Consider the following 19,519-nt stretch of genomic DNA (forward strand, 5'->3'; position numbering starts at 1 on the left):
ATGGACATCAGGAAGAAAAGAGAGAAGTTTCTGTACCACACGGCCCCTCAGGCACTGCTGCAGGGCAGAATTTCCTCACTGCAAGTCACTCTCCACATGTACTGAAGTCACTAAATGCATCCTTATCGTAAAAATTTATAAAAGACATATACTCAGAATAAAAACCTGTTCAAATAACAACCTTTTTTTTTTTTTTCTTCTAGATGACCACTTCATCTCGTTGTAGCTCTCTATCCTGAATATTTACACGTTCACACAACCTCATGCATTTTTTTTGGTGATTTTCACTTTCAAAGTCATGGGATTCTCCATATGGAAACAGTTTGCCGTTACTGTACTACCCTTACAAAAACATGGCTTATTAAAAAGCCTATACCTACAGCACAATTAATCAGGTTTTGTAATTGCACCTTTTTAAAAGATTATTCTCCCTCCCCAGGAAAACAAAGCAAAGCAAGGCAGAACCAATCCAGCCCTATACAGTTAGCATTTGTTGGTGATTTATTTCAATAAACACTACATCTCTACACATACATTTCTAGCATGCATGTTGACAAAGTCAAAGTTAAAAGACCTCCTTTCAAGCCATTTGTTAAACAGTAGAAGATGGCCACCGAAGATCTTACCATTTATGCCCATGAATTAACTTTGAAAGATATATTGGGAATACGCAATTCGAGGAAGCCTAAGGAGGTAAATAATTTTTCTATAGCTCAAAAAGGGTACCATACTAACCTACGTAAGTAAACATACTTTAAAATAAGGAAAACATTAAATGTCTTTACTGGAAGATCTGCTGGGAGACACTTAATACACAAGTGTCCAGACCCTGTTCTTACGAAGTCCATCTAAGCCTTCTCTTGAAATGAGTACCAACGTGATGACAAGTAACACTGCCTCTACAATCTTGTGCCCTGGACTGGAGACTTGGAAGTGTCTAACAGCAAACACCTCTTTTTTTACTCTGCTACTTTGACATTTGTTAAAGTCTAAAATGTTTAAACTTTGTGCAATAGAGATGAGCATTCTTCCTAAAAGAAAAAACGAAAGGAGGGGAGAAGAGGAGAGGGAAACAAAAACCCAAGAACCTGTTGCGTGGGAAAGGATATAAACAAAATCCCTTTACAATACTTGGGTGAATCTGACTGGCTGGGGTTGGAACTAGACGATCTTTAAGGTCCCTTCCAACCTGAGCCATTCTGATTCTACAGAAGAGCTCACAAATAGCTCTAAATCAGTGAAGTCATTGAACTGCTACGCAGCTTACGTAGCATACTCCCTCCCCTTCTTAACTCCCTCATGCACTTTATTACCTATTCGTAATGACACCCTTCCATCTCTGCTAACTGTTGTAAGAAGCAGGGAAAACACTGCAGGTGCCCCCAGCAGCGCCGTGCCTCTCGCAGATCTCTGCACTGCCCAAGGGTCCCAACAGCAGCCATGAAACCAAGGACTGCTGCGAGCGACCCAGACGCTGCTCAGCACAAATCCCCGAGCAGCAGCAGTCCGGCAGTGCCGTCCAAGACATCAACATAACCGCGTACGTTGGCTTCTCACCTGGGCAGGTGTCCTTCACCTCCAAAACCACGCACACACAAAACTTGAAACTTCAAAGAAGCTGGCTGGGCTAACTGGTGGTGGTAATTCTTTTCACTGCCCAGTGCCAACTTCCTTCAGAGAGTGTTGCTCTCTTTGACAGCTGCTTTTCCCAGTCCAAAGTGGTGGTGCCAAACTCGGCTCGCACTCAGTTCACCAACAGCTTTCTTCATTGCCATGGGCCGCGTGATTAATATAGCTTGTAAGCAGCCTGAATGAAATCCATTTATCAATTGTCTGGGTTTAAGTATGACTATTTAAGTCATGACTATTCTGTCACTAAGAGCTATATGGCTGCACTGCCTACACAAGAGCGGAAAAGAACATCTTTACTAGAGAACAACATTTGAATGTCACTGTTATTTGATACGTATTTTTTTTAATCTTTAAGAGAGAGAATGCATGGGCTGCAAGGTCTCTGAGAACAGGACTGTCTCCTACGACACGGGAAGCCTGGCAGAAACGGGCCTGGATCACACCTGGAGCCTCTCACGGTTCTGTAATGCAAACTGCAGCACAGCTTTACCGCCCAGGTTACAGTGAGTTGTCCAGTCCTCCCCTGCTCCTTCAGGAGAGAAATAAACAAGTTAATGCAGACTCACTGTTCACTGCTCTATATTTTCAGGGAACTACTTTGAAAGCAAGTAGAGTGGTAGCCAAGGTGCGGCATTATTCATACAACCTACATTTATCATGCCCAGAAAGTTTCCTGTCTACTGCTGGAAATGTATTCTAAATCTGATAAGAAAAATCCCCATTAAGAATCATTTGCTTGTTTAATTTTCACTTATTGAGCTTTAATGTACCATAAAAGTAAGTAATAACAACAGTGCCTTAAATAAATACCGCTTGTCTTGTACTCATTAATGTTTTAGAAGAGCACATAACTGCCTCTAGATACAGGAAGCTGCTGGAAAATAAAAACTCACCAATCATATAAACCAAAGTAAGAGCTTTAAAGAATTTTTTGTCGAGGCCTGAGTTCAACAAAAATGTATTCTGTTCACTGTACACACGACACCGATGGGAATAAGAGCCAGTTCAAGTTCTAAGTTACCATTACTTGGGTAATAGCTTCAAGCTGCAAGGCACAGCTGTATAGGCCCAGCCAGACAGGCTATCACAGCAATGCTTTGATAGCATGGGGCCCTTAAGTGTCAGGATATAGAAAAGGCAGCAGTTGTTGGCTGTGAAAACAGTCTGATACAAACCAGATGGGGACTTACTTGATGGGCAACACAAAGGAAAACAATTGGCTCATTCAACAAAGTCAGGCCACTGCCCCAGAGAATTAACAGAAGACAATAACAGTCAACCAGAGTTGATGCAAACAAGAAACAGCCATGTGGTTATGGTTTAAGGAATTGTTTCTCCTCAGACTAAACATAAAGTTTTGATTTCTAATTCTTATATTCATTAATTTCAGTCCAGTTTACAAGCACCCTCTTCCTCCAAAGTCGTCCGTGTAATTCATTTATGTAGCACCAGCCTTCACACACCTACTTAAACAGAAAAAAATTACATGACAAAGAAGGCTGTATTAATCTAATGTTTCCTGAAGAATGCCAAGACCTCAGACAACTTTCTGAACTGTGTCAGAACAACATTGCGGATGAACAGCACACAGCGTGTTATATAGGCACACTAACTCTGAGACATTTGCATGAATACAGCAGTATATTTACCGATTCGTTCCGATTTTAAATGAATAAAGCCCAGTAGGTCACATGCTGAGTTACTGGAATACAGATGTCTTCCAGTTTAGTGAAGAGTTCTGTGTTTTTATTTATTTTGCTTTCTCAGAAGTAAACTTCAGATAAATTATGTTACCACATAACAGTCTTGTTTGTCAGGCTACAGTGGAAAGTCTATTAAAAAAGCTATTATCAAGCTTTTTTGGAAACAATCACAAATTTTAAAAACAGCTATTTCAGCCATAACTCAAAAAATCCCCAACCCTTTCAGTTTGAGAAGCATGTTTGTAGAAGATTATGGTCCAAAATCTTAATTGCTCTTGCTGTTTTATTACAGGAAATATAAAAGTGACATGTGCAAAGGTATTTTGATTACAAATTACTTACAGAGATTGCACAATAAGTCAGACCTCTAAGGGCCTTCTGCAATTTCACTCTCAGACTGAAAACATCTGAACTTTCTTTTCATACACTTCAAAATGTTCACTCTGGCAAGCTCCACGCTGCAGTGCTCGGTACATAAGGTTGGACAGCACATCCTCGGGGTACCCAAGCAAGCGTACCTACAAAATGTGGTGACGAACAACGCCCTGGATGCCTTATGAAATCCCATTGTCCTGGGATCCGTCAGCCTCAGCACACCACCACACATCTCCTGAGCTTCACTATCACCGGAGACGGCTTGATTCATGGATTTCTGAGCTAGCAGCGTTGCATGAAGTAAACATCTCCTAAATATATTACTCCAGCCTACAACAGGTACGCATGGAGACTCCTCTTCTTTATTAGTGCTCCACTTCCCATGCAGACTGGCAAAAAGAGCTGAGTTAAAGAGTTGAATGTATGGCTCTTGTTTAACAGCCAGCACTGGATAGCCAGAGCTAGGGAGGTTGTCCTAAAACGGAGGAAAAGACTTACTGAATTAACAGAGCACGGGGCCAGAGGCTCGCCGTTGTCCTGAGTGGTTCTAACTTTTAGCGGCTGGGGAGCTCGAGCCCGTGAGCACGGTTTTACTTCAGAGAAGACTGTAGGTAGAAAAGGACATTTTTCCTTCAGTGTCCTGCCGTAAGCACGGAGCCAACACTCTAACAAAGCCGTTGTGTGCTGCGCTCTGTCTGAGCTCAGACAGCTCTCCAGCAGGACCACGAGGCTCCTTTCCAAAAGCGCAGCCAAATTCTTGAACCCTCCGATGAAGGGGCGGGTTGTCACATCGTAGCAGCGAGGATTTTGCCTGCAGTGCTGCTATTATTCATTTTGCACATCATATATATCGAGGTCAGAACACTTTTTTTTTTTTTACGTACAGCTGAAACTTTGGCCTGAGTCCCTTCGTTAGGCCCTCTCCAGATTAGGAACCCCAGGAACAGAACGGCCTTTATCAGCCTCTAACCACGGAGATACCGCCTGTCTTAGCCTCGCGTTTAAAAGCAGATGAGAGAGGAGCAAAAATCTCTCTAAATCCCACGTCTGCCTGCACAGGCAAACCCCAATGCTTCTAGCTCTTGTAAAAATGGTTTTAGACAGCGTTAGTCAGAGAACGCCTCCACAAAGGGCTGTATGTAAAGGCCAGCTGGAGCAGGGGGAGGCACGACTGGCCGTCCATTAACGTGAGGACTCTCAACAGGAAACTCTTTCCCCCCTCTTTTCTTTCTTTCTTTTTTTTTTTTTTTTAACTCAGGAAGGAAGCTTCATCTTCAGAAACAAGCATTCCCTGTGTAATCTCCCTGCTTGCATGCCTCTAGGATCGGTTCCAATTACCGAAAGAAGCAACATGCACTTTAAAGAAGCTAATCGCGTATTTACACTGTAACACAAGCTAGTAAATATTTCCCATTTATTAATTGTGATTTACATAACAGCGCACAATGGCAGCTGTTAAGTAAATAAAACAATTTTCTCAAGATCTGTAATTACGGTTTTAGGATTATAAAAACAAACGAGAAAAAAAAAACAGAAATGAAGCAACTGCCAGCAAATTCCATGCCTTGTACGTCCACTGAAGATACAGTGGCCTGACCAGGGACAGAAACTGCAGCTGTTGTGCTGTCTTTAAACCAAACACAGCTCTGCCTAAGTCTTGCAATAGGTGCATAAAACGAGGCCACAGTATGCAACGCTGAGATTATTGCTTTACTGCAACAACAAGAGGTAGGATGCAGATCAGCAGGTCACACCGGATTAAGCCTAACCTGCTTTGAATACATAATTTTGACCCAAACCGTGAATGTAATTTTACCAGACTCTATGCTGCCTGTGAGATACACATTTTCATTGTTTGCTTATGGTTGATGATGTATTATTTTGCATTACAGACGTGTGCCTATCTGACACTAAAAAAGCAAGTGTTCATAGAAAGTCAAAGTCGTGCTGTACACAAAGAGAAACAGTCACTTCCCTGCAGCTAAAGCATTGGGGAAAAACACATTTTACAGAACTGCTACAAATTTTGTGTCACACTCAGCAACTTACACTCAAGTTGTTTATAAGTGTGCTTAAAAACAGCTCTTCCTGCTTTAAAAGCAAACCAGGAGTTTTACATTAGAGAAGAAAAACAGTCGCTAAGTGACAAGAGATACAAAGGTTCTAAATCTAAATTAAGAATTGCTAGGTATACTTCTATTTTTTTTCCTGAAAGACAGCATTCATGATGAAAACCAGGACACAGTAGCCTACAGACAAAACGTAACCCATCTCCGTTATTTACTACTGTTCCTTGCAAATGCAGCCACCAAAAGCATACTTGAAGCGGGTATTTCAGAGCTGAGAATCTCTAGTATCTTACTTTCAAAATTAGTTTTATGGAAGATAAAAAGTACTTTAGCCAAGCCTTACATCTGCACATATTCAACCCTTATAAAATGGAGTCCCACATGCAACCTCAGCAGAGAGCAACAGGTCACACATTACATCTTCAATCTTCACTCAGCAGTTCTTACCCCATTTTGAAGAAGAAAGCTACTTTGGCAGACTGCATTTTCTCCAAATCAGCATGTTATCAAGGAGTAGCAGTGCAATTATTTATATAGTATTCCTGATTCGGAAAACTTCCTAAATAACATTTACTTTAGGGCCTTTTTTGAAAGTTTTCTCTACTCTTAACTCTAAGCAATTAACCTTGACATGGTAAATCTTAACGTGGGCACTGCAAAGATTTAATATTTCATTATGGGCAGTCTTTGTATCACTGTATGGAGAAGAAGGTGATAGAAAAACCTGGCCTCTGTTCAATGCGTAAAATAGGAGGCCTGCTTACTCCTGAAGGATCCAGAAAAATGAGTAAAATAAAATATGTAGGTAACTACACTGTTCAAGAACATGAGAATTGCCTGTAAGTCAAGCCCTCTCACAATATAATAAGCAGTAAAATTAAAAAAATAATAATGTTACAATTTGACTGTGGATACCAATCATCTAAATATCCATCTTTATTGGCTAGTTAGTTTTTATTAAGAACAACTTCACAGCTATGCCTTGCCTCGGCTAGTAGGGCAAAAAAAATACAAGGCATTAAAAAAGAAAAAAGAAACAAGTTTAATGGCTGAGAATGACAGCGTTTGTAAATCCCTCATTCCCTTTATAAAAGAGGTTTGCAGGCAAAGACTGTGGATTATTCATCGCTCACATTAAGCTACCTCCACATGGTGTATATACCGTTGTCCTGGTAATTTCTCTTCTACCCAGGCGTTCCTCACACAAACAGCTGGTTCCTTCTGATTTTGATGGAGTGCTTTAAAAAGATGAACCGAGAGCCTTTGAAGAACAGGTAGAGCTGAAGGGTGTCCAGCTGCCCCTGCCCAAGGATCAGTACAGCCAGGAAAGCAGAAGCTGTTCGTCCCGGTGCTTTTCTCTCAGATGTATGCAAGGCACTAAATTATAAAGGGCAACATCTGCTTCCCCTGCCAACCAAAAAAATAAAACAAACCCAGTGTATACTGAGGATGGAAAGCCTACGTTTCTCCTATTACTGTGCTGTAAATGTTTCTTTGAGATGAAATATGTGCTTGTAATGCTCCTTGTCTCCTTCAGTCACCATTCAGTATCCACACAACGTGTCACCAGCCTCAAAGACTTCCTGGTCTGATACCAGTGCCTTTTAAGAAAGAAATGCAACTTTCGCACTACAAAGGAAATGCGAGATAAGAGGCTTTCTGAAATGCCTGTTAACCCAAGTCCAGGATGTTCATCCTAAGAGATCCTATAGTGCACCCACCGAGTGAACCAACTTGGAGTCAGTCTAGCTGAGATGGCTGCGATGGGTACTAATTGCTGCTCAGCTGATTACATTACCATGAAGACGACGTGTAAAGGCACTTCAGGCTCTATACAACTGAGCAGCACGTTCAGGAGAGACTATTCTGACACCTACCACGACCCGCTGCAACACACATGGCACAGAGCAGCTCAGGGTGCTCGCTTCCCAGCCACACACCAGTTCCTTCTTATAAACCATGGCACAGAGCTGTGGAACCACTAATTTGTGAGAAACTTCTCCCTCCAGAGAAGAGCTAACTGGAAACAGCCCTCAGGCTGATGTAAGCATGAAGTACGTGGGGAGTCTCTGTCCTTAGGTGGCTTGCCCAAGCCCATTAATTTTTTGTGTGTGTCCCCCATTTATATAAGCAATGTTTGCATGAAAGGGGAAAGGAGGTCAGCCCCGTCGGCTTGCTACCATCTGCTTTTATTCAGAGTTACTCAAGATCAGTGCCAGTGGGACCAGTGCCCATTTAGGAGGTTTATTGTGTGTGTTTATTTTTTGCTCTTTACAATGAAGGCAACAGCAATTACTGTAAGTTTGTAAAAGTGCATACAAATCATAATACACAATACAAAGCTGCTTCAGTCAGATCCCAGCGTGTTTACAAATCCTCCACAGGCTGTGAGAAAGGCTGCTTTGGCACAACTATTCGGACAGCCTGGTGAGGAGTGTGTTAGTGTCCAGAAGATCTGAGCCTGTATTTGATACTTGCTATCAAAGCCATACCTTGCCTGCAATGCACAGCACCTCCAATGGATTCACCAGCACAAGAAATACACAAAAGAAAGAGCATCGCATTTTAGTTTTGGTGCTTAGCTCCTGGCTGGATGAGCATCAGGGAAATTAGCAACGCTGCTGTAACCTACTTATATGAAATCCCTCTTGCCACCAGACAGACTTACAGTAGGTGGATTTATACAACTGGAAAGTGGAACTGGTTAAAAACAGAAAAAAGAAAAAAAAAAAAAGAAAATCAAAAGGAAGAATGCCAAAGTGGAGATATCAATTTCAAGCTCTCAGCTAGTATGTAACAATTCTCTTAAGAGTGGATATGCAGCAGCAAGAGGTTCTCTCCTCGTGCTGAGAATTCTGCCTAGAATCTGCCCCGCCACTGGTACAAAATATAAAAAACAACCAAAGAATAAACAAACCTTTTTTTTTTTTTAAAGGAAAAATAGAGAGAAATCCACATTGCAAGGATAAAGCAGGGGGTGTCACGTGCAGCTTAGCAGAAGTGCCTGACACTGTGGACTACTTTGGTTCCAGCAGGTAGCCGCAAGAGTTTAAAAAGCAAATGTAATTATGAATCTACAAATTAAAATAAATAAATAAAATAAAAAAAACAGTAAACTTGGAAGGAAAATCCTTCACATTATTAAGAAACACTTAACTTTAGAACAGAAGATCCAAAGAACCCTCTGGTGTCTCTGCCATGAGATGCAGACAGCCACACCAGGTATCGTATGATATTTTGAGGCAAAAAGGAGATGCAAACTCCAGAAGGTGCACTGGATGCTTGATGTAGTATTTCAATGGATTTTTCAGTTTCGCAGTATGAAAAAGGGTCCAGTCCAGCATTACTAGCACATCATAACCCCATGTATGAATCAAGTACCAAGCTTATTTTTGTTACTGCTCTGCACTTCATGTTTATGATATATAAAATGTGCTTTGAGGGTTACCACATGTCACTGGATTAGATCACCTGCAATTTTTTAAAATCTAAGCTTAGGGAGGGAATCAGATGAGAATTCCTAAATGTTCAACTTGAGCCCCAGTAAATCTGAAAAAAGACGAGTAAAAATCCAAGTATTTCACAGTCTCCAGAGGAAGAAATCCTTTAATTAGTGACAATGTCAGTATGAATGAGTTTTTCCTTCCCTTTCTGCTGAAAAAACCCAACTGGTGCTGGAATTTCAGTGAAATCTCTATTCTATGTGTATAGACTGAAGGAGTGACTTAGTAGAGGAACACACCACGAAACTCAACGAAATAAGCGTACGTCAAACACAAAGATCTGATCAGAAGGGAGGATGAAGCAATTCTGAACTGTTTACGCTATGGCACTGTAGATGCCAGCCCAACATCCTGAACTTAAGACTTCTGAGCAGGAGTAATTCCTTAAGCCCACACTGGAAGGTTTCCCACTTCATTCCTATTACTTTATCAAAAATATAAAATACCTTCCCTCCAAAAATTAACAATGCATACATCCAGCATGGAGCAGAAGTTGATTCTCACATGGAGTGTACAAGGGAAACCTGAACACAGATAAAGCAATGCAGATTTCTTGACGGGTGTAAGGCATTATCTGCACAGGCACCAAAGACAGACTGAAAGGGGAAGTCCTCTGCCTTTGCACACCCTTCTCACAGCAAAAGCCTCAGCACAAGGTCAGAAGTGCCTTGGCAATACTTCGTAGTAAGGCAGTGCTGTCTCCCTCTGTACCACTTAAGGAGGCATGCAGTAAGAGGAGAACTCTCAGAAATTACTTTCAACTTCTGAGAAGCTGAAGGAAATTGCTAAGTGACCAAAAACCTAATACATGAAAATCAAAAATGAAAAGGTGAAACACACGGTATGCAAATGAACACAGAGGAGAGGAGAGCATCTTCTTCTTGAGCATGTCGGTCTCCAGCAGATCCTCATCCTGCAAGGCAGTATGAGAATGTTTGGCTCAGCTTTCTTTAAGTATAAACCATTTTTTTGATTTTCTGTTTCTCCATCTGATTATTTGTATTTCAGTTAATTAAGGTGCCTTTTTTTTCTGAAAAATAATCGAGGTGATTCGGTGGGGAAAAAAAACAAACAGGTATAAATGACACGTACCAGATAAATAATATTTACAAAACCAAGAAATTCTAATCTACTGTTCTAAACATCCTGTAACAGCTATATACTGACTTACAGTAATTCAAAGTAGAAACCCTGAAGTGTGGCTACTGAGCATTTTACGTGGGGATATTATACCAACTGCATTCTTATTACTGAGATGCATGTTTTCTAATGCATGGGTTATCATATAACTGCTATGGTCGCTCATGCAGAAAAAGCAAATGAGTACTGTTTGAGAACTGGTGTTCTGAGCACTTGGATCACCTAAAAGCTACTTAGAGAAAAGGCAGAGTTTCTGTGGGAAACACAGCTCTGTGTTTCCTGACTTGCTTGAATGTAAAATGTATTAACTGAATTATGTCAATGGGCCATCTGATATCATGTGGAGGTAACTGCATAGGAAAGCCAGAGTCAAAATAATCCAGAAATGAGAGTTCTGAAGAAGCACAGCAAAAAAAAAAAAAAAATCAGATAAAACTCTACAGAACAAACATTTGCTTGTCAAATGCCATAATTGTATCTAATTGATTTCATGGCTTCAATTTCCAGGATTCTCTCTCAGAAATTAGTCCAATTCAAGGAACAATCTAGGCTACACAAACTACTCCTACCTGTCAGGTTGTGGTGGTGTTCTGCCTACAGTGTGAAAGAACAGCTCTGTTTTGCTTCACTAGCTGCATTTTCAGGGTGCTTTGGACAATCTTTAGCAAAAGTCTTGAGAGAGATTCGGTCCAAAAAAAGAAACAGCAGGATATTAAAGAGAAAGTAAACTTTCAATAGAATAGTTGTTAAGAGTTTGACCAAAACAGTTCCAGTTCCAAGAAAAAAAAAAAAAGACCTTTAGCCTTATCCTAATCTTCTTCCTTCCTATTGAAGCATCTGTTAGATATTTGCCTCATGCCACAGAAGTTTTAAGTAAAAAAATAACCCCAAACCTAACTCAGAGCAATTTCTGGCTGAAGAAGAGAGAAAAATATTTAGTTATATCTATTTTTTCAATCCAACATTATGTCAATGCGAACAAAGTAGCAGCCCGTTTTTAAAACCAAGCAAAGATTCTGGAAGTTTGGTTGTTTTGTTGTTTCCTTTTCTTTTTTGTTTGTTTTTACGTATATATGTATATACAGAGAGACTATTTTAAGGGCTTCTTGCCCTCTTTTTCATTTATTGCACAGATCATCTCCTCTCACAAGCAATTGTGCTATCTCTCTGTGGCAATAAAGCCAATTGCTCAGTCTTCCAATATTACTTTCCCATGTACTTATGGCTGCCTGAACATAGTGCACTAGCTAGAGATAAAAAGGAATTATTATCATGGAGTTATGCTCTCTAGGTACATTTTGAGAGTCTGTGCTATAGAAAAATAATTAAGTGAAGAACATCTACCTCTTGGTTCTGAGCTGCTCATATTAAAGCTTAAAAATGCTCTGCAGTCAAGCATTGTCACCTGTTCTTTTATTTTAAGAACTCTGACTTACGCTAATGCAAACCTTAAAAACGCTTGTATTCTGGAAATATCTACATTCACCAACCACAACAATTATTATCATATTAAATTTATGAAGATGTATGAAAGAGTGGTTTAAAGATTAAAGGGTATTATAAAGCCAAAAATACATATGCATGTATATTATACACTACAAATATATGTTTTCAAACCACTGTCTCCACTATGTCTAGAGAAGGCACACATTTCAATTAATAATACATTCAGGCTTTATTTTCAGTTGTAACTTTCAGGAGACATTACCCTTTCAGGCATGATATTGTAACAGTCCTACTGAACTTCAACTTTCATTAAAGGACATCAATCAACTTTCTTTCAGTAAAAACACATGTTCACTGCAAACCACAAAAAAATTCTTGTACAACAAAAGAAAGTTCTATCATATATACATTTATGACTGTAGACAAAAGATAAATCAAGTCTTGTCATGTATTTATCAATTAAATAAAGCAAAGACTAATTTACATCCCATTTTAAGTCCAAAACAATTTCTCTTTTCTCACAACACCCTGAATTCGCACTTCGTATCAGGGCTCCTGATTTTCTGAGCTCTACGATTGATAAAACCACTTATCCTTGAAACTCTGAAAAAATACCTAAATGATTCTGCCTCTGGAATGCTTCTCCATTTTCAGGCGAGTGCTCATTGTCCCTTGCTATCTCAGTAAAGACAACTGTTTGACATGAAGTTTAACAAACAGGGTGCTTTGATCTTACCGTAACAGATGTGCTTAATTTTCAAATGTATTTACTTAAACCCATGTACACTTATCAAGTTGCAAGTTTTGTCTTTCAAATGATTCTTATTAATTTTTACCCTCCACCTTTTGACTAAGTTCAATGTGGTAAAGCTTATACAGGCAAGACCTTCTGCTTAAAACTGACAGACAGTTGTTTCCATTTGCAAATCCTCTAGACTTTTATTGGCTCATTAAATATGTATACTATGAATGAGATTTAAATTATCCTTGTATATAAATCATCTTTTTTTTTGAGTTCCTCGCAAAGAAAATTGACTACTGCCATCTTGTGGCCAAACATTTTCATCGGACATTCTTGGACCGTGCTCAAATACCTTGTATTACACTATGGGTAATACCTTATTTTATTTTAAGATAAATACTCTAGAAAGTAACAGATTTGATAAAAATATTTTATTCCAACTCCAGCTGTCTCCAATGCTTTACTCGATGATACAGACTGGACGTGCTGCCTTGTTAAGACTTTGAGCCAAAGTTGAGGTGTGAAAGCCTGAAGTAGTATTAGGAAGATTACTTCGCCCTTCTTCCTCCTCTCTGACACTTACTAGGAAGTAGTGAGGTAGAAGGAAAAAAAAGGAAGATATAACCACTAGTGAGGAAGACTGCTTTTCATGTTGGGAAAGGTCAATCATCCTAGAAGGCAGAACTGGTACATAATTTCCTTTTTTGCAATACAGAGGTCATAATTTATTGGAAATTCAATTCCAATTCTGATTTTCTGAACAGTAGAGGAAAGATATAGTTCTTCCTATTAGATAGAGTCATTGCAATACCTTCCACCAATATTAAAAAAATCGAGGTTTTATTTCTATTAATAAATTTATTTTATTAATAATTTATTAAATAAAAATAAATCAAATTTATTTTTATATGTACCCACCTTAAAAACACATTGATAAATGTCTCTACAACAAAAATTGTACATGCACTAAAGTATGCCACCTCTGTAAGTTTTTCCACTAACTGCGCATTGAAGCTAAGTTTTACATTACTCATAACTTTATTCTTTATACGTAAACCATGGTTTTGAATTTAGGTTTCAAGTCCCATGACCATAACATTGGCCGAGGGTTTTTCTTACCACTTTTAAATAGTTGAAGCATAATAATTCCAACTGAATTAGAATTCAATTACATGTTTAAAAAAAAAAAAAAAACGGAATGGAAGAAGTTCAAAGAATTATTTTTAAAAGGGCTTGCATGAAGAATTTGTCTATGTTATGGTGGAGCAATTATAATTCATATATTGTACACATGCAGGTTTTTAGATTCCTGCTCTTAGCACTTAAGATTAAAATTGCTATTTCTCATTCTGTCACCTCCACAAACTTATTATCTGCTAACGTAACTAAGTAGAGCAGTAATATGCATAGTTCATGTTATTCCAACACTGCCTTGAACTACAATAAACAACAAAAAATCTCATGCAGTATCATTAATACTTTTAACAAACACTGTTAAATAATCTCTAAAAATAGAATGGTTATGCATAGATAGTGATTTTCTTTTGTGACAGATAGTATTATCTGTTACACACTAGCTTGAAACCCATCTTAACCCAGGCCATTTTAACACTGAAAATCTCTATTTTTCTCACCTTTGCACGATCCTAATACTTTGTATTATCTTTCAGTTCTCCTCTAGTACCCCTGCATTTTCTCATACGTGTGAACTACTGCCATCTATCACCACATTATGAGTATTTTGTTTGCAGAACAGCAATTAATGATTCAGTTGACTACATAATATGCACATTGTGAAGCTCTTGACAAATAAAAATGTAAATAAATCCTTAATTGCAAGGATTCTCATGACATATACAGACAGATGCATTTCCAACCTTTTTGGTGCACCCCAGCTATTACCAAAAGTATGTACACAGATTTGCACTGCATACAAACATTCAGAAATTTGGGAATTTCATAGTAATAAAAATAAAAATTTAAAAATCAAATCTTTAGTATACATGAGTATACAACAACATTTAGAAGTTAAGTGCTTAACTGAAAGAACTATGTTTGCTTATTGACAATTTACCTTCTTGCTGCATCTCTTCAGACTTCCTTCTCACATGAATTACTCGGGGTCTCACAATTTGTGCATGTCCTTGGCTCTCCTCCTACATATCACACATTAAAATCATGTCAGAAAGCTGATTTTTAATTTAAAAGCACAGTAAAACTATGTGAGGCTTCAGGAAACATTCAAAGAAGTTTTTAAAGATTCATTAAAGGTTATGCACTTGTGCTGCTTCCTTTCAGCTTCAAAAGAATTCAGATCTGAATTAGCTTATTGCAACTCTATTTCCTCTCGACTAACATCCTGGCAGAAGTAGGTATGGCAAAGCGCCATTTAGACCTGAAGACACAGAAGACCTTTAACTCCTGCTAGAAGAATGTGGCAGAAAGAACATAAGATTTCTCTGGCTTTCTTCCATACCCAGGACTTCTCCATGGGTATTATCCTACTGAATAAAAAGGGAAACAAACAAACAAAAAAAAAAAACAACTAAACATTTCAGCACCCATATTAGAAAATGCATGCCTAGTTTAAAATGTGTTTCCCTGACAATGTTTTTAAACTAATTTTCCTCTCTTTCTTAAATTTTCATGAGGATCTATGTCTGCATCAATGCCTATGGGAAAACAGTTAATTAGACACAACAAACACACTGCATGTTGAAAAGAGAGACAGCACATTGGCCAAATATGCTTGTTGTCTTGTGTGCTAACTGTCTGGAACAGTAATTGTGACCCAAGAACATTCCACCACATATACATAGGAAAGATGGAAAGTCCAAAACAGAGTTGTCCTGATTTTGGCTGGGATAGAGTTTATTTTCTTTGTAGAAGCTTGTATGATGCTGTAAGACTTAGAATGATGCGTGGAGACTTAGAAAACTCAGGCATCCTCTACAACAGCCAAAATTGATTTAATTAGTTATTCTGTCGATTCCATAAATAAAAGTTTTTTTAATGGAGATTCTTAAAGAAGATTACTTTTTTTTTTTGCATATCATAGAGCATTTGGAACTTATGGATAGAATTGCTGTTTGACTTCTGGGAAGACTATATGCCCTGAGAAGCAATAGCATGGGTATTATCTTGAAGACCTGATGACAAAGTACCAGCAGTATTTTGCTCCGCCACAGATAACAAGGAAGAAAAGTATAATTTAGTTCTGCAAGAGAAACTCTCCACAACAGAAGCCACAAGTGAAACAGAAGCCAGCCAAAAATACAGATGAAAAGGAGAAAATATATGTCCGTCACACAATAAACACGATGCCAACTATGCAATCAGGGCTTCCTGACAACCATCTCCTAGAATAAGGGGCATCTCAACAGTAATGATAATGCTTGTTATGTACTCAGTGATTGCTTAAGCCAGTGTTGCAGAAATCAAGGAGGAACAAAAAGGTAAGCCATTCAGTCACTCTCTTCCTCACTGGCTGCATGGCCAAGTTAATACTCCCCAGTGAACAAGGCTTCGAGAAGCCTACACTAGCAGGTAGCATGTCATCTCTGTAACAGGCATGAACACAACCTCACCGGCATAGCAGTGAGCTAAGGTTGACCAAAGTGAATATACATGCACCTGAGATCAACCTAGCATCTCCTCAAGGCAGTATGCGCTTGGATGGACCGATGAGGACTGGCACAAACTCAGGCACCTCTACATAACATGATGCTGACCTACTCTGTTCACAATTTGAAGCTGACGAGATAAGAAAGATTTAAAATGATTTGCTGAAAGCAGAAAAGGTCTAGCTGTAAGTCTCATGGAAATGTGATGGAAGGCCATCAGTGCTACAGGGCATTAAATGTAAGCATAGAGGTATACCGGTGAGAGTCCATTTGAAATGTCTTGTTTGGTGTTTTTGTTGTGTTTTGTTTCTTGTTTGCTTGTTTCTTTGTATTTATTTTTTTTTAAATAAGACAAGCTAAAAAAAAATTAAACTTAACTGAGGTGCAAGCAGAAGTTGAGAGATAACACAGACTCATAACCTACAATTATGCATTCCTGGAGGATTTAAAAAAGAAAACATGTCTTTTGAAATACCAAAAATGAAAGCTAATGAGAATACCAAAGTGACAATCCCACTCAAAAAATGTTGATTGTAGAAAAACATTCCGACTTGTACAAGAACATTATGAAAATATTTTGCAACCGACTTTCTAACAATGAATAGGGGACTTTCAATGATTTAGATTTACCATCTTCAAAATGTTTAGCCACACAATTAGGATTATCAACATTCATAACCCTCCCATGAGGGCACAATGATTTATCTAGAACAGGAGGAGCCCGGCTTCCTCCAAGTCACTCTGTTGCTTCTTAGAGTACGAGTATAGGGGTAAAGTGGCCACAAGCAGCAGTTCATTCCTATACTGTTACACAAGAATGGCCTGAAGGGGTCAAACCAAAGATGCATTTAGTCTGGCATTCTGTCTAACAGTGGCTAAAAGCACATATAAATCTCACAGAAGTCCAATGCCAGAAATGGAGGAGCAGCTGAGGAATTTGGGTAGATAAGAAAATTCCTGTATGACTAAAGTCATTCGTTTTGAAGTGACCACACAGACTTCACTCCTCGTGACTAGAAGGCATTTGCTCCTGCCCTCCATGAAAACACAATGCTCTTTCTGTTGGTCAGAATCTGGCCCAGACACCTGTGAGAGGGAACAAACAAGTGGTACATATATGGCAGCTCCACACCGCTGCCCACAACCTCTCTGAAAAGAAGATCCTGTTCAGGTAGGTTACAAAAACCCACCCAGGCTTTGCCGTAATAAATCCTAACATCGACAAGGTGCCTTCCCAGTTAAATAAGAACAAAGCTCTACAGAACTCAAGGCCCAGCTGGACGCCACCTGAAATATTTTCTCAAGCCTCTCTGCAAACACTATTAAAAAGCCTAGTTTTGCTCCTAAATGGATTGGTCTTCTTGCTTCATACACAGCCGATAGAATTTTAGTTCAAAGAAAGAAAAACAATGCCTAGAGATGAAAAACAAATTGTGAAATGACTGATGTCAGTCAGAGTCAATAACTAACTGGGGAGGAAATCTTTTTAGATTTAAAGTTTAAAGTGATCATCACCTTAAAACATTTCATAGAATGACTCATTCTGAATGCCTGAGTACCTCTTCTTTCAAATTGCTTTCAAATTACCTGGTACAAAGTTTTTTTTTTCAGAGAAGGATACACAGATCTAGCGGAGGATCTCAGAAGCGTGGCTTTGCACCATGCAGGGCAGATGTTTACTCTGGTTATCACTTATAGGTATACATATCATAGAATAGCTAAAAATCTAGCCCATGAGAAAATGTGATTTAGAGTCTTATGTGAGGAACACCCACATGCAGGAAGAATATATTTTATTTGGGGGAAAACAACAAAACAAAACCACACACACAAAGTTTGGGGATTTGTCTGTTTGGTTTGGAGGGAGGGTGAGTTTTTTATGCCAGCAGGCGAAAAAGAAAAAGAACACAAACACAAAACCCCACCACACTAAGGGTTCAGATGCAAAAATAGGTTTCTAAAGATGAGATATACATATATATACATAATATACATAAATTTGTATGTATATTTTCTCTTTATGAAAGACACTGGGTCAGATCACTTTACATTTCTTGTATAGGTGAGACTATGTAACATGGGTCATCTTACACATGGTACATTACCATTTGCCTGTACCGTGGCACACAAAAATCAATTCTATCAGCTAATTCTTCAGAGTATGAGATGCAGATATCACTGGGTTCTTCATCATAACTACTGGTACCAAAAGAAGGAAACACACCCTTTACACTCCCTGCCCCTGTTATTTTTGGCTAGTGAAAGGATAGCAAGGATACAAACTTCACCTCAACAGACACTGACATTTAACAGAATCCAGTCTTGTCCGTGAACAATCACTCCAAGAAATAATATAATCTGATGACCTCAAAGTGAAAGAGGTATATACCATTTAAAAACCTCTTTGAAGATGCAACACATCCCATCAGATGACGTATTTAAGAACTGCTCAGAAAACAATGGCACAATACATATCAAGCCTCAAAAACAACAACAACAACACAACGTAAGATTGGTAAATATAAGATATTTTGGGCTATTCTTAATATAGACTATCAGGTAAGGACAGAATGCATCCAGGAACATAACAACTATGGTAAGTACATCATTACTTTTAAACACACTGTGAAGCTTAACATATCTGCCACCTCATTTATAGCTTTTGCCACTTGCCATTTAAATTTACCTTTAGTTAGTGAGGTAACTAAATCTCTAGGTAACAGCACACACTAATAGAGTAGTAAAGGACTAACTTTATAGGCTTCAAGCAGAGATCAATAGAATCTTTCTCTACCTTCAAGTATCCTAAGGTACATCACCATTACTGCCTATCCAACCCTGCCCCTACTATTTCAGCCAAAGCTCCTGAAATGCTAAAATCATTGGTTTACAACGAGAGAGGCTGAACCTCTACTATTACTTCCTTTCCTGTATATTCCATGTGTTATTTTTCTGTATTTGAAGTACTGTGTCCCTCCACCACTGGCATAGCCCATCTGAACTGAGTATGTATACTACTAGGTCCTGTGAGACCGGTGAAGCAGCGAGGAAGCGTGGAAAAGGTAAAAAGGGGATCTGAGCCTAACAGAAAACATATTGCTGGATTCTGCCACAGTAAAATCATTTTTTATTACACGTGTACCTCACATACAGCTTCTCAGCTGAATGTGTCACTTCAAACACATCAGTTCTGTGATTATTCACACTAAACATGAAAATTAAACATTTATTTTCCTAGGTTTCATTTTGCACTTTCTGACTAGTGACAGAAAAGATTCTTTGAGTT

General features: G+C 38.8%; 1 protein-coding gene and 1 long non-coding RNA gene across 7 annotated transcripts in view; one reads left to right on the forward strand and one right to left on the reverse strand.

Moving 5' to 3' along the window:
• The window catches only part of KIAA0586, a 70,398-nt gene that overhangs the window by 11,459 nt on the left and 39,420 nt on the right, over nt 1-19,519 (reverse strand). For 5 of the 6 annotated variants that reach the window (XR_013951376.1, XR_013951377.1, XR_013951378.1 and 2 more), the window contains exon 30: nt 14,685-14,766. Coding sequence is in view for 3 of the 6 variants with exons in the window: in XM_080592351.1 (XP_080448477.1) it covers nt 14,685-14,766 (82 nt within the window). In the remaining 3 variants the exon portion in view is untranslated. Of the gene's footprint in view, nt 1-11,175; nt 13,193-14,684; nt 14,767-19,519 lie in introns of those variants that run through there. The other variant, XM_080592352.1, reaches the window with a different exon arrangement.
• Nucleotides 4-19,474, forward strand: LOC308195271. Its single transcript, XR_013951381.1, has 2 exons — nt 4-4,049; nt 15,669-19,474. It is a non-coding gene; the product is annotated as an uncharacterized lncRNA (long non-coding RNA).

This window comes from Anser brachyrhynchus (assembly GCF_964034855.1).
Source record: "Anser brachyrhynchus genome assembly, chromosome: 5".
Taxonomy (NCBI): domain Eukaryota; kingdom Metazoa; phylum Chordata; class Aves; order Anseriformes; family Anatidae; genus Anser; species Anser brachyrhynchus.